The sequence below is a fragment of the Cotesia glomerata genome, linkage group LG10 (genome assembly GCF_020080835.1).
Source record: "Cotesia glomerata isolate CgM1 linkage group LG10, MPM_Cglom_v2.3, whole genome shotgun sequence".
NCBI classification, from domain to species: Eukaryota; Metazoa; Arthropoda; class Insecta; order Hymenoptera; family Braconidae; genus Cotesia; species Cotesia glomerata.
Window position 1 is genome coordinate 6,399,596 of NC_058167.1, and position 12,449 is coordinate 6,412,044.

Consider the following 12,449-nt stretch of genomic DNA (forward strand, 5'->3'; position numbering starts at 1 on the left):
TTCTTCAGTCACAATAAGTTCACAAGAAAAAGTTTGACTTTGATCGACCAGATGAAAAACGTCGGAATCTATTTCAAACCCCTTCTCATCTTTAATTATTATCACTGCATTTTCGGAAATACCAAATTTTTTTTTCACTGTAAATAAAAACACTTACAGTCAACACTCTCTGTATTTGACTCGCTCGTACAGGACCATTCTCTGTATTTGACTCGTCCTTGTCCATAAGAGCTGTGTAAAATCGTCAAGTACAGAGGAAGAATGTGGTCAAATACAGAGAGCGGTCAAATACAGAGAGCGTCGACTGTAATAATTGAGGATGTCAGTTTTGGCAATAATTACAACACAGCTGATGTTTATTTATTGTTTCTCGCAAGAAATAGTCCAAGCGCCACCTTGCGTTTCAACAGACAAATAAAGTAATCAAACAAAACTACTTAATACAATTATGCAGAGAAATATAAAGCACTGAATAATTTTTTAATTCGATATTACATTGATAAAATTTTCATTGATAAAAAAAAAATAATAATACGTGAGCATAAAACTTACATTCAATGATATAGGAATTAAAAGAAGGAGATTTATTAAATTCACACAAGACTTTGACGTATTTTTTTCTGTCTTTAAAACTTGATGGAGTTAAGAATTCTTGTAAAATTGTTTGTGACATTAAACTCAAATTTGAAGTTAGTAGATCCACTTCTGTATTTTTAATATTAAGGCTCATTGTTAATGTTCAACTCTTTAACACTTTGATATGTAAAAAACAGAATCACATAAATTTTGTGTCGAACGTTTGAACTAGTTCCATTTTATGGTAATCTCATAGGCGGCAGCACTAAAGTATTATACATTTTCTGTTAATATTTGGCGCGATATTCAAATGATTAATAATAGACTTATAATTTATTTATTTATAAATAAATTATGAGAAATATCAATGACATTTTCAATAAATATTTTACTTTTTTTATATTTTTATGATTTTTGTGATTTTACTCCGTACAACAGCATAATATCAAAAAAAATATACTTTTAAATATTTATTTCTACATGTTTATATTTATAATCTAATATCGTACAAGCTTGAAACTAAAAAATTATATTAATTAATTATAATAATTAATGAGAAATTGTCAGGAAATACATTTACACGCTTGATGGTGTAAAATTTAGGATTCACACCGTTCAAATTTAACACTACACTTAGTGCAATTTTCACACCGTCCGTGTTAAAAATTTTAACACCGAATCATTTACACCACACCGAGTCCAAAAAATTTTTTACAGTGTGATAGTAGGAGATTTTTTTATTTAATAAATGGATTTTACAGCTCAAGAAGTAAATATTTAACTCAAGAACGTAATATTCCTTTGTTTTGAAGTAAGTACAATATCTTTTGCACAAAGAAATTAAATTTTATTGACCAAAATATTCTATGTTTAAATGAAGAAAAACAAATAATAATTGAGAAATTTATTTATTTAGTTTTATTTAAAACAATTGAATCAAAACTTGATCATTTCATTCTTTTAAATCAAAATATAGAAAAAAAATTATTACTTCGTCAGTTTTCTATAAATATTATTGAACTAAGAATATTTTCTTTGAATGAAGATAGCCTTTTTTTCTGTATATCTCATGCCACTGTCTTCTAATTATTCAGACTGGCTTTCTAGAAGGGTAAATTTTTTAATTTCTTTAGTGGAAAGTTATAAAAAGTATATAATTCTTATTATAAAGTTTCCCGCTAAGATTTTTTTTAAATCAGTTCAATACTATTTATAGTACTTAATCATCGTTATTTTTTAACGATCACATTGCATTACGATTCTTCGGTAGCTTAAAAATATGATACAACTCATCCATATGGCTGATTCAGTTTTTAATCTAACGAACGTCAAGGGGCTCTAAAGAAAAGGAGTGTTTAATCTTGTCTGCTTTTATTACACTTGATTCAATATTAAGTATGATATCTTATGACGTAGTTTTGACTCGTGCTGATTTTTTATACTCTTTTATCTCATCCTTGATTTTTTCTTCCTACTAGAGTACTTATCTACAAAAGAAACTGTTAGTATTTTAACTATACTGAAGTTTTGAAATATAGAAAAAAAAATTAGGAAAACGGTTGACCCTGAAGGCCATCCCTGCAACTTCCCGCTCATTTCGTACCTAAGCGCTTAAAATTGCATTTATAATGTTTTTGAGCTCTTCGAGCTCAAAAATACAGTTTATGTGTTATTTCGAGCTCTCTGAGCTCAAAGGGATAGCTTTCCTATGCTTTTGAGCTCTTCGAGCTCAAAAATCTTATCACAGTTCGATAAAACACGATTTTTAAAATTTTCAAACTGCTATAACTTTTGAATGAATTAACCGATTTGCACGCGGTTAGCGGCAATCGATGTAGTTTTTTGAGCTATATAAATAATTTTGAACAAAAAAATTGATTTGATGAAAAATTTCGGAGTTATTACAAAAAAACACTTTTTTCGATTTTTTTCGACAACGATATCTCACGAACGCATCAACCGATTCTGACGCTTTTGATGGCGATCGATGCGGGTTTTCAAGTTTAAGAGCTGAATAGTTTTTGAAGTCGATCGGTTCAGCCAATTCGGAGATATTAACAAAAAATGAAAAAAAAAAACAACTTTTTTTTTTCACTTTTTTTGCGATTTCTCGAAATCTACTGGTCCAAATCGGTTCCAACTTACAGGAAATCTAAGTTTGGCGAAGACCTTTCGAATGACACCAACTGCGATCAAATCGGTCAAGCCGTTCAAAAATTATAAGAGGTTTACACACACACACACACACACATACACACACACACACACACACACACACACACACACACACACACACACACACACACACACACGCACATACAGACGTACGGACATCATCGTAAAAATAGTCAGGGAAGCTTCTTAGGGCTTCAAAACGTCGAGATCTGTTAAAACCTCGATTTTTACAAAACGGGGTGAAAACAATAACTTCCCGATTTTTCGAAAATCTTCGATTTTCTTAGCGGGAAGTTAAAAATATTCTTCTCGTATTCAATTGATCACATTATTAATTTGAAAACAATGAAAAGATGAGATATTTTTTAAATAATTTTGAGTATAAAGTATTTTGTATTTAACTTGAGATACAAGAATTCATTTATTAATAAGATACCACAGATAAGTCATGATTTACTGGCTTATCATTCCTGTAAAAGTAAACAGAAAATAAATAAGGTATTAGAAATAATGAACAGATGTTTTTGTTCTGAAAGAAAAAATAAAAGTGTAGAAGAATTGTTCATTGTTGCTATCTATATGAATTAGATAAATTTTATGTAAGTAAGTATTTTTAATAGAAGAAGTTCATAAAAAATGTCGATTTTAACTACAAAAAATATATTTTATAATATCCAAACATTCCGGAATGTCATTAAAAAGATCTTCGTTTTTTATTTTGAAGAAAACTCAAATATCTTTTTCACAGCATCTGCTCCAACATTTTAACTTTTAAGGTATGTTGACTCAATCATACCAGACTAATTTCAGACTATAATATTGTAAAAAGCTGATGGTTTCTAAGCAAAACGAAAGTTCAATGAATTGACAATATGAAAACTTTTTATTTTTACTATAGAAAAACAATTTGGAATCCAGCCATATACCAATTGACTTCAATTTAAATCATATCTCAAAAACAATTTCTGTGTACCATTTTCTTCTAAAAATAACTCATCTGTGTATGTCAGTATGTTGCGACAATGTTAAATTAAAAAATAGGTTTTTATTTTTTGATTGGTTGAAAAAATATTGATAACAAATGCATGAATTTCTTGAAAATTGATATTCATACGTAAAAGTGAGAGAACAATATCGACAGAAAAAACAAATCGAAAGTGATGGAAAAAACAATATATAATATCAAGGATATACCGAGCAAAGAATTGCTTTAATTTGAATAGAAATTGCTGTTAAATTTCCAAATATTGAGTAAATAAAAATCAAGTTGAATGTAATTTGTGATTTAAAAACACGTCAACAGCTTTTCTCATTATTAACTTTGAATTAACTTGTTTTGACTGGTCTCAAAATTCGAAACTTAGTTTTAAGCAGATGTTATGAAAATAAAGCATCGGAATGAAACATGAACCCACACCAGGCGCTACAAGAAAAAAACATGTCAGAATTAAATACATAATGTGTCATTTTGTTTATATTTTCTACAAAAACTATTTTAGCTTATATTATAATTTTCGTTTTTAAAATTATATTGAATCATTAATTGTATAATTTAACTTGCTGAAGAAAATTTAGAAAATAATTAGACCAACAGGAAAAGTACTTCTTAATTAATCATGATTCAAGTATTGAAAATTTTTACTCCACGCAACTTTAATAATTAAAGTACAAACATGTACAAACTTAAATCATAAAAAAGTCAATTCTTGTAAATATTTTGTGATTTATTTGAAAATAACTATAAAGGTACTGTAAAAATATCATAGAAATTAGTCTATGCTTTTTTTATTAAAAAATGAATTTTTTGTTAATCATTATAATTTCATTATAAACTTATTAAAAATCATTAAATCAAATTGAATTAGCGAATTTTCTATTGCTGTAGAACAAGATATTATATTGATTGAAAAGTATTTTCTTCTTTTTAGTTTAGTTTTCTATTAAAGCTTGTTTTTCAGTCTTATAAAACTATAATTTATTATGTTTTGTATGCAACATAAGATGATTATATACATTACCACAAGAATACAAAATTCAAGGTTTAAAATTATTTGTATGCTTAATTTGGTCATTTGTCTTGATAAAATATGGTTGAATCATAAATTTCTTTGTATATTCAAATATATATATTACCTATTCTAAATGTATTCACTGAAGATTCAAATACCATTGCTATAGGAATCTCGATGCGAAATATAATCACATATTGAATTATTATTAGTTCATGTATATTTATTTAGTACAATATTTTTTTTATTTCATTTACTAAAAGAAAATTAATAACAAATAATAAACTGTTACGAATATGATGGCAAAAAGATTGCACGAATGATCATAATAAAATTATTTTTAAAAATAACTCTTTAGATCTGTAATTTAATACTTGAATGAACTTGACAACCGTCAATAACGAGTTGGTAACCCAAGCGTAAGTCCATGATTTTTGATAATCAATTGCGCGATAGAGTACATATCCGTTTACGTATTCACAGTGGTACCATTCACTACATTCAATAACATAAAAAAGAGAAAAAAGACAGTACTGCTATGTTTAATATTAGCGGGCACTTGAGAACATGCGAATCTTGGAATGAAAGGCGGAGAAACGAAAAAAAGTTCAAGAGAAGAGCAGGAAGACCATCGTGAGACGGAAGTACGACCAGATGGAGGATTCTCTGGAGTACGATTATAAACGAGCGTGTATAGCCACTTGTTCATTCTAAATGTATAAAAATATTAAAATAAAATGCCCATTCTCTAATGTAATGATTCAATTTACTTTTACACATCATGGTGCAGTGAAAAAATTTAACAAATCATTAAGACAAGTCTTCAAATTAAAATGTTATCACCAAAATAAAATCACACTTTTATTTTATACTTTTTTAAACAATGTTACTGTTTGAATATTTTGTCAATGATATTTTTCAAACATAATAGAACTAATTGAATTTTTCAGTTGATCAATAAAATAGTTTGAAATTATAAAAAAAAAAAAGTGATTCATTGAAAATTTCAATGTTAAAATTTTTCATTATTTATGAAATTGACTAAGGAAAGAATTTGAGATCTTCATTGAGCAAAACTCTTTTCAAGGACATAAAAAATATACCGACTTTGATTGTTTAATTCTTTTTAAAAAAGTAATCAAAATATTTGGAAGCAATCAGAATAGTTTTATCCAATTACGAATTATCGATCTTTAAAAAATAATTTTATTGATAAATAGTCAATGGATAAAAAAACTTCTTTATGACCTTAACATTAAATTAAGTTAGAACTAACTTGTTTAATAATTTTTAATATTAAAAGCGCATCAGTGGCTACTTTTTACGTTAGTACGTTAATTCAAAAAAAATAATGAGGAATAATCATTTAACAAATCTATTTTTTTGTAATAAAAACTTTTTGTTAGAATTAACCGAAGCCTACAATAAAAATTAAAAGAAAAAAACCTATATTGTTAACTAATACATATGATCAGATATTAATCCAAAGCTATAAGCATGTTCTTATAAATAAATTTTAAAATATGTATTAATTTACGAATTATCATTATTATCACACTGAAATCAACAGACATCTGAAAATTTTGTGGATTTTTTTAACAAAAAAATGACCGTAAAGAAAATTAAAAAAGTAATTTTGCATTTTATGGTTTCATTTAAAAGAATGAATGCAGTTTTTTTAAAATAATCTTTTGTGACTAAATTATCATATAATTAAAATCAAAAAATAATAGTGTCTGCTGTTTGCAGCATTATCTATTGAATTAGTTTATCAAAAATTTCTTTTGATTATGACTACAGACATTAGTTTTTATCGTCAATTAAGATTTTAAGTGACATTTAACATTTATTGAAAATATAAGATAGACACCTGAGTGACCTTTGAAAACTTTCATTATTAAAACACTCAAAACAGTATGTATAATTAAATTTGGGTCAATTTAAATAAAAGTAATGACGCTTTAAATTTAAATAATAAAACATGACAAAAAAGTTTGATATGTACCGCTTCTTTGAGAGTGAGTAAGACTCCTTTGAAGTGGATCCGAACCTCATTCGCATTTTACGGTAATTATAAATCCGCTTCCTCGTGATTCCACCTTCTAATACTGGCATCCAGATAGATAATTTTAAGCAGAGTGTCACTAACAATTGTCACCATATACATATATAACTATTAACTATAAATTTCAGCTGATATTAGTAGCAATGAATTTCAATTAAAAATTAAAAACACAATAATAAAAAAATCACTTTGGTTGAATAAATAATAAATTTACTATTATTGCATTTTAGAACTATTAAACGAAAGGAATGTGTCATATTGTTACTTCTTTAGTGTTAAAAATAATAATAATCCCTCGGAAAAAAATAAAAAACTTTTCCGAAAATTAACGAAATGTTGACAAATTTATGAATGACTGTGAATACTATTTTTAACCCGACAATGAATTGATTAACAGAAGAGGTCACACACGAGTAACTACTTGGATTGGCAGTTATAAGATGAATGAATAAAAAATGTAAGTGTTTTAGCGTAGGCACGATTGGGCAGAAAAAAAAATAACAAATATAATGTTGAAGCAAACGGGAGAAAATACAACAGAATCTAACGCGTGTGTGCTTGCACGGACTGACAGAACGAGTATGAAACTGAATGTACAGTATGCGTCGTAGGCTGCATTGGGACCGTGAAGCTTGGAAGGGCATTATGACGTGTACACTGGGATAGCGACACTGGAACGATTGTGGAGAGGGTAAAAATCATGAGGGGTGGGACACTGACGGAATATATGTACATGGATAAGAATTAATATAATACTACAGTGCATCCCCCGTGAATTTCGACCCCACGCATTTAAGTTGCGTGTGTAGATCTGTTATGTTATACAAGATGTAAAAAAAAAAAAAGATAAGATGATTGTAAAAGAAAGGGCGAAGTGAGAGGTGGCAAAATAAAAATACCGTAGGCGCTTGGGTGACAAGCTACTTCAATCTTCAGCAATAATTATTATGTATCTTATCTTACACACTCTAGATAAATTCAAATATCTTTTTTTTTTTTGTTTATAAATATTCATTATCGAGTTTTCTTAGTTATTTTTAATGTATGATATGATTTTTTCTTGCGTATATAATTATTAATTATCATATTTGTTATAGTTGCATAATTTTTTTTCTCAAAATGTTTATTGAAAATATAATAATTTGAAAAAAAATAAAAAATAGCATTCCATCTTTTTCTGGAAAGGTGATTGACGAAAGTTGATGTTAATTTGTTCCCTTTTTACTTACTTAGTGATTGGATGTTTGAGGTTACGGCGAAGTTTTTGAAAATCTAAAAGCGCGCATGATGTGTCTAATAATTTAAATTTAAAGAAAAAAAAAGAGAAAAATAAATTATATCATATCGACGTTCTAATTAGCAAATTGTCTAACTCCATTTTAGAGAATCTTCCATTTGTACGAAAATACAATTAGTTTGAAATTTATTATCATTTTAAAAAACCATTTAATATTTAATAAAAGTATAATATTTTGGTTAGGATAATTCAAATAATTTATAATTGGACTATTACTACATCAAAATGTTAAAAAATCTTCCTCTAAAAAATAAGGAGTTAGACCAATTGCTAATTAGACCGTCGATATTTAATTGGTCCATAAAGTTTTCATTTTAACGAAAAACCTTGAAAATTGATATATTTCGAAAATTATAAGTCGAGGATTTTTTAAAGCCCCGTATCTAGAAAAAAAAATTTTTTTTTTAAAATGTCGAAAACGATTTATTAAAAATGAATGGTTATTTAAAAACAATTTTTACCAATGGTATACTATTAATTAACTACTTAAATATCATCTTACTTTTTAATTTAGCTTGGTTTTGTATTGATATTTAATTATTACTGTTTCTTTATTATTATGTTAAATTTGTAAACCCTCGAAATGGAATTCACTTTTATTGATTAAAAATAAAAAAGGTGATTTTTAAATTTGTTATAAATATATTAATTTGTTATTTTCTTGATTTTTTAAAATCATTTATCATTTTATAATTATGTTCAATGTCAATTAATAAAATATAATAATAACTGAATGACATATCAAGATGATTTATATTTATATTAAGAATAATCATAAAGCTTTTAATTATAGTTAAATTGATCTTCCTGGCTACCTAACAAGTGGATAGAGGTTAGATTACGGTCCATACTCGAGGCTGCCATAATTGGATTTCGATAGAGTGACGGTGAAAGTGCAATAAGTCTCTTGACAGTACATGCATACATGTATACATTCAATTTAAATGGTTATGTAGTAAATAAGAAATCTTATGTGCTATATAAAAAACTATGTTGTATGTAAGTCTCAATCGAGTAATTGTAAATTTTTTTTTTCCTGATTTATAAATTTAATTGATGGTCTGGTATCTGTCAACATGAAAAGATCTGTTTCCTTTATTTGCGAAGTAGTGATATTTATTGTATCACTATAATTTATCGAATGTGATATGCTATACACTCACAAGAATGTATTGTATTATTGCTTTAAGAATTTTGGTATTGTTTATACAATTTAAAAGTTAGAAATTATAATAAAGCATTTTTTTATACGGATATGAAATTTTCCGGGATAATTTAATTTTTTAGAATTCCTTATCGTAAAAATAGTCAGAATAGCTTACGCAGACCTCAAAACTTAAATATCTGATGAAAACTTAAATTTCAAAAACCGAGATGAAACCGATAACTTCCCGATTTTCCGAAAATCATTCATTTCAGTAGCGAGAAGTTAAACGGCTACAATTATACAATCAGTTAAAGATGAATTTGCAAGAAACTAGATTGTATCAATATCATATTCAAGCTTTTTTTACCAAAGCCTAAATAATTGTAGATATATTCCTGAAGAATTAATTTATTTCTCAGTGTACGATTTAGCAATATTCAATGCTATTATTGGTAAATAGATTCAAGGTACGGTTAGATTTTTTCTAATTTTGAATATCAGATTGCTATTACATCTCCGCAATAAGAGTAAATGACCCGATTTAAGCAGTGTGACTTACGAGTACCAGATGGTAAAAGCCAAAAGCCAGTTACCAATAATGCCCATATACTCTGAATGAGTGAGATTTATAGACGGTTTGATGCTACTTTAAAGTGCTTGTAGTAATTTTATTAAGACACGGAAAGTAAATTGCTGGAAAAGTTACGATGTTAACATCGAAATTCAGTACTAGACTATAATTGTCACTTACAAAATGTAAACATGTATTTATAAGGTTTTCATTTGAGTTTTCAATTTGGCATTGTCTTGATTCAAACAATTTAAATGAAAAATCTTTACAATAAGATCAAGGCTCCCGCATCATCATTCGTTGTTTCATGCTTACACTCACACAAGAATAATAGCTAAAAGCTGTTCAATAGCTGTTAAAGATTATTTTATTTTTTGCAATTTCGACCTAAAATAAAAATAGCCTTATCAGCGCAGTTTTCGTCAGTGATGCCATCTCAAATTTGTCCAGATCCATACCCGAGTCAGAATAATGAACCTATATGAGCCTACATGAATCTACATGAGCCTACAGAATAATTTTCGATTGTTTTGATCGATATTATCCAATTTATAAATTGAATTTTTAAGTTTTTTTGTCAATAATTTTTTAGTTACTATTTAAATTCATTTGTATTGTACTATTTAATATTGGTATGAGTATATTCTGTGAGGTTATATTGATCAATCAAAACAATTAAAGATAAAAATATCGATTAAAACAATTAAAAATTGTCCTGTAGGCTCATGTAGGTTCATGTAGGCTTATGTAGGTTCATTATTCTGACTCGGGATAGGTTTGTATCAATATTTATATAGAATTCTGTAAATGTTATTTCTAAATATCAAATTAATTCTGTCATGTAAAAATAATTATTTTCTTTTAATCACTTTTTTTTGGTACAAAAACAAATAAAATAATTTATTTATTTATTTATTGCATAAGAACGCCGATCGGCAGTGTACATTAATTATAACAATTAATTATTTTAAGTAATATTTGAATTTAATATAAATATAAATAATGAGAATAAGGCCAAAAATAAAAGTAAAAATAAAAACAAAATAAAGTAGAATAGATAATGAAAATTAACTTAAAAAAAAATCAAAACTCAATGTTAAGTTCGTCAGGCTTAATTACAAAATATTTAATCTTATGACTAATTGTGACTAATTATGAATAATTGTCACAGATTAGTATGATTTATCGAATGATTTATGAGAGATAGGGCTTCACACGAGAGCGAGATTTTTTTCGTCTCGGTCGTTCTCGTCTCGGAAAAGCGAGACGAGACGAGACGTTTTTGAAAATATTATCGGCGATACCGAGACCACATATACTTAGCGCAATCCGAGAGTCTCGTTCTTAGTCTCGTAAAATTTTTTTTGTGAAGTTTTTATTAGAAAAATTAGAAAAGATCCACATAGAGAACAATAAATTTTACAAACTATAAAATCTGGAGACCATCTGTGAAAAAGTTTTTTGTAACTTTAAAAAAAAAAAAAACTCAAAATTGAAACTCTAATTTTTGAAGTATACGTATTAATATTTATATTCTATATCGTAGCTTGTCAATACAAAACATCATGGCATCCTTAGCTGAGTATGATTTTTTCATATTTTTACTGCAACTCGTTCTCTTTATTATTTTTCATATAACCTGCATTGAAAATGTGAGTTTCAATGCCTGTTGAGCCAACCGAAACTAGACAATTTCAGACCAATGCGACTGTGCCGGGCAGGTATCAATTATTTCTTCCCGGCGGACAGAAAATGACGATTTTCTGTCCGCGAGGTGAAGTTGCAGCTTTATTTTCAATCCTATCAATTGTTTGTTTATTTTATACCTTTATAATTGTCATTCTAACCGTTAACTGTATTGACATATCATAATTCTGTTATTAAGCATAAATAAGAATGATAAAAGAAAACTTGTCAATTTACGAATAATGTTTGGTAAAAAATAAACTATTACTTTCTATTTTATTATAAGTTTCATAATAAAATGGTATTTTCGCTGTTCGTCTGAAACTATCTAGTTCTGGTTGGCTCCAGACATTGAAACTAGCATTTTTAATGCAACTTATATGAAAAATATAATGTGTGACGCGGGATGAAACACGATTTCAGACCGAGTGATGCCAGCCCTCGCTTCGCTCGGGCAGGCAACTTCACTCTGGTCTGAAATCGTTTTGTTTCATCCCTAGTCACACAATATACTATTATAATATCATATAATATTTTATAATATGATATAATATTTCAAAAGAATATTAATTATTATAGTTGTTACAAATTTGCGATAATTAACGTTATATTTTAAGAAAAAATAGAATTTACAAATATAAAAACTAATCTCATTATTAATTCAGTACTTAACGGACAACTTTTATTGCCATTAAATCTCGATGTTTTGAAAATGAAGTCTCTATTTGGACATCTGCAGATTCCATGGAGGAATTTTTTGTTTTTTCCTGTATTTTTTGTAGTAAATATATGAACAATTATTGTAGACATCTGTGGGAGTATATATAATAGAATTGGTCGAACACTCAAGTATTTGGTAAGAAACTTAATAGAAAATTCTTAACATTTAGAACTAAGCGAGACGAGACGAGACAACTGGTAAC

The 12,449-nt window shown here is 27.4% G+C and overlaps 1 protein-coding gene across 4 annotated transcripts in view; it reads right to left on the reverse strand.

The window, feature by feature from the left end:
• The window catches only part of LOC123272575 (rap1 GTPase-activating protein 1-like), a 211,631-nt gene that overhangs the window by 92,478 nt on the left and 106,704 nt on the right, over positions 1-12,449 (reverse strand). Inside the window, exons 1-2 of one of the 4 annotated variants that reach the window (XM_044739466.1) lie at positions 7,040-7,411; positions 6,766-6,933 (exon numbers count right to left, since the gene is read on the reverse strand). The exons of 2 other annotated variants lie outside the window; for them this stretch is intronic. In XM_044739466.1, the coding sequence (XP_044595401.1) occupies positions 6,766-6,875 (110 nt within the window). In that variant the 5' untranslated portion in view covers positions 6,876-6,933; positions 7,040-7,411. Of the gene's footprint in view, positions 1-6,765; positions 6,980-7,039; positions 7,412-12,449 lie in introns of those variants that run through there. One more of the 4 variants, XM_044739464.1, reaches the window with a different exon arrangement.